The following is a 2,268-nucleotide window of genomic DNA, read 5'->3' as shown; positions in this document are numbered from 1 at the left end:
TACAAAAAGCTATTTTGAGTAAAACCAAATGTAAGTAATTTTCGAGTTTTCGTGTGTGTGTGTGTGTGTGTGTTATGTATTTATTCCAGGGAATCAAAGGCTCAAACTTGAGAAAAAGGCTATTAGATGTATTTTCGTTGGTTACGATAATCAAAGAAAAGGGTGGCGACGCTGTGATTCGACAAATGGTAAGTGTTATGTGTCATGGAGCGTGATTTTTGATGAAGCGTTATCATGGTGGTCTTTAAGTCATGAAGCTCTACCAGATACTCAAAATCTAAAAGAGAATTAGACAACGTGGTGAATCTCGATCGGGATGAAATGGAAGCTGAAGAAGTATATGTTGAAAATCTCGAACCAAGCGTTGAATCATCGGGGTCTGGGTCTAGGGCAGCTCCGTGGAAAACTGGAGTGAGTCCAGAATCACAAGTCCATACGGGAGGAGATGAGCTAGTTGTCAGACGATCAAGTCGTTCTAAGAAACTGAATTCGTGGTACGCTAATGTTGCCTTAGTAGCTGAAAAGTGTGAAGTTGAACCAGAAATGTTTGAACAAGCTTGTAAGAAGGAGCATTGGAATGAAACTATGTCGAACGAGATAGATGCACTGATCAAAAATCAAACTTGGGAACTCATCCCTCAGTTTAAAGGTGTCAAGCCAGTTTCTTGCAAGTGCGTCTATAAGATTATAAGAAAAGCAGATGGATCAGTAGAAAGGTACAAAGCACGTTTGGTAGCTCGAGGGTTTTCGCAACAATATGGGCTCGATTACGAAGATACCTTCAGTCCGGTGGCCAAGCTTACTACAGTTCGAGTATTACTTGCCATAACATCCAATAAAAGATGGGATTTGTGGCAAATGGATGTAAGCAATGCTTTCCTATATGGCGACATAGATCACGTAATCTACATGGAGCTGCCGAAAGGTTTTGTGAGCTCAGAATATCCAAACCATGTTTGTAAATTAAACAAAGCGTTGTACCATTTAAAACAATCGTCAAGAGCATGGTTCAGTAAGATTGGAGAATTTCTAGAGCATCAGGGGTTCATATCTACTTTGGCTTATACTAGTTTGTTTGTACGAACTAACGGGAATAAGGTGGCCATTGTTCTTGTTTATGTGGACAACTTGATTATTACCGGAGACTCGGTTTATGAAATTAAACAGTTGAAAGAAAATCTGTGTGTTAGATTTCATATGAAGGATCTTGGACACTTAAAACACTTTCTTGGTTTGGAGCTGAAATATGAATCGAAGGGAAACTTGTTACATCAAAACAAGTATGTTGTAGATATGTTAAGTATTGAGTGTAAGCCAATAGCAACACCGATGGATGAGATTTTACAATTATGAGCAAAAGATGGAAAGGAACTTAAAGATGCGACAATGTATCGGAAGATTGTGGGTAGCTTGATTTATCTCACTTTGATGAGACCCGATATTTCAAACGTTGTGGGAGTTCTCAGCAAGTTCGTGCAAAATCCTAGGAAGCCACATCTCGATGCAGTAAGACGTGTGCTTCGATATGTGAAAGGGAATCCAAGCTATGGTGTTTTATTTGAAAGGGAGTCCAAGATCGAGTTAACCGGGTATTATGATGCTGATTATGCTCGTGATTTAGATACCCGACATTCAACGAGTGGTTATATGTTTATGATTAGTAATGGAGCGGTCTCCTGGTGTAGTAGAAGACAGCCTACTGTTTCTTTGTCAACACCTGAAGCGGAGTACCGTGCAACCGTGTTAGCAGCCCAGGAATGTACATGGTTGGTAAGATTATTAAAGGAGTTGAATCAAGAGATAGAGAATAAATTCGTAATGCGTGGAGATAATATTTCGTCCATTTGTTTGGCTGAAAATCCGACGTTTCATGCTCGTTCTAAACGTATTGAAGTGCATTACCATTACATTCGAGAGAGGGTGCTAAATAGAGAGGTTGATATAAAGTACATAAATACTGAAGAACAACTAGACGATATGCTAACAAAAAGATTGTTAAGGAAGAAGATGACTAAGTTCTATGAAGGCTTCGGAATGGCTAGTGCAAGCGTTGAGAGGGAGTATTGAACGATAAGCAACACTTTCGGATAAGGGAGGATTGGTCATGATCTCGTAGGGGTGGTTGGAGGAGATCTATGAATAATAATAATTAGTAGATAATATTAGTTGAAGGTTATACTTATCTCAGTAGGTTTTATTATTATTAGTTAAGTATTCTAGTTAAATTCAAATGCGTGTCCTAGTTTCATTAGAATAAGTTAAGTCTTT

At 38.8% G+C, this 2,268-nt stretch overlaps 1 protein-coding gene across 1 annotated transcript; it reads left to right on the top strand.

Moving 5' to 3' along the window:
• The first annotated feature begins 1,386 nt into the window (after positions 1-1,386).
• On the top strand, positions 1,387-2,067 carry LOC118481790 (secreted RxLR effector protein 161-like). Its single transcript, XM_035977059.1, has one exon. It carries the CDS (start codon positions 1,387-1,389, stop codon positions 2,065-2,067), a length of 681 nt encoding a protein of 226 aa, XP_035832952.1.
• Positions 2,068-2,268: the final 201 nt, after the last annotated feature.

This window comes from Helianthus annuus, chromosome 9 (genome assembly GCF_002127325.2).
Source record: "Helianthus annuus cultivar XRQ/B chromosome 9, HanXRQr2.0-SUNRISE, whole genome shotgun sequence".
Lineage (NCBI taxonomy): Eukaryota > Viridiplantae > Streptophyta > Magnoliopsida > Asterales > Asteraceae > Helianthus > Helianthus annuus.
This window is presented reverse-complemented; position numbering and strand designations above follow the sequence as displayed.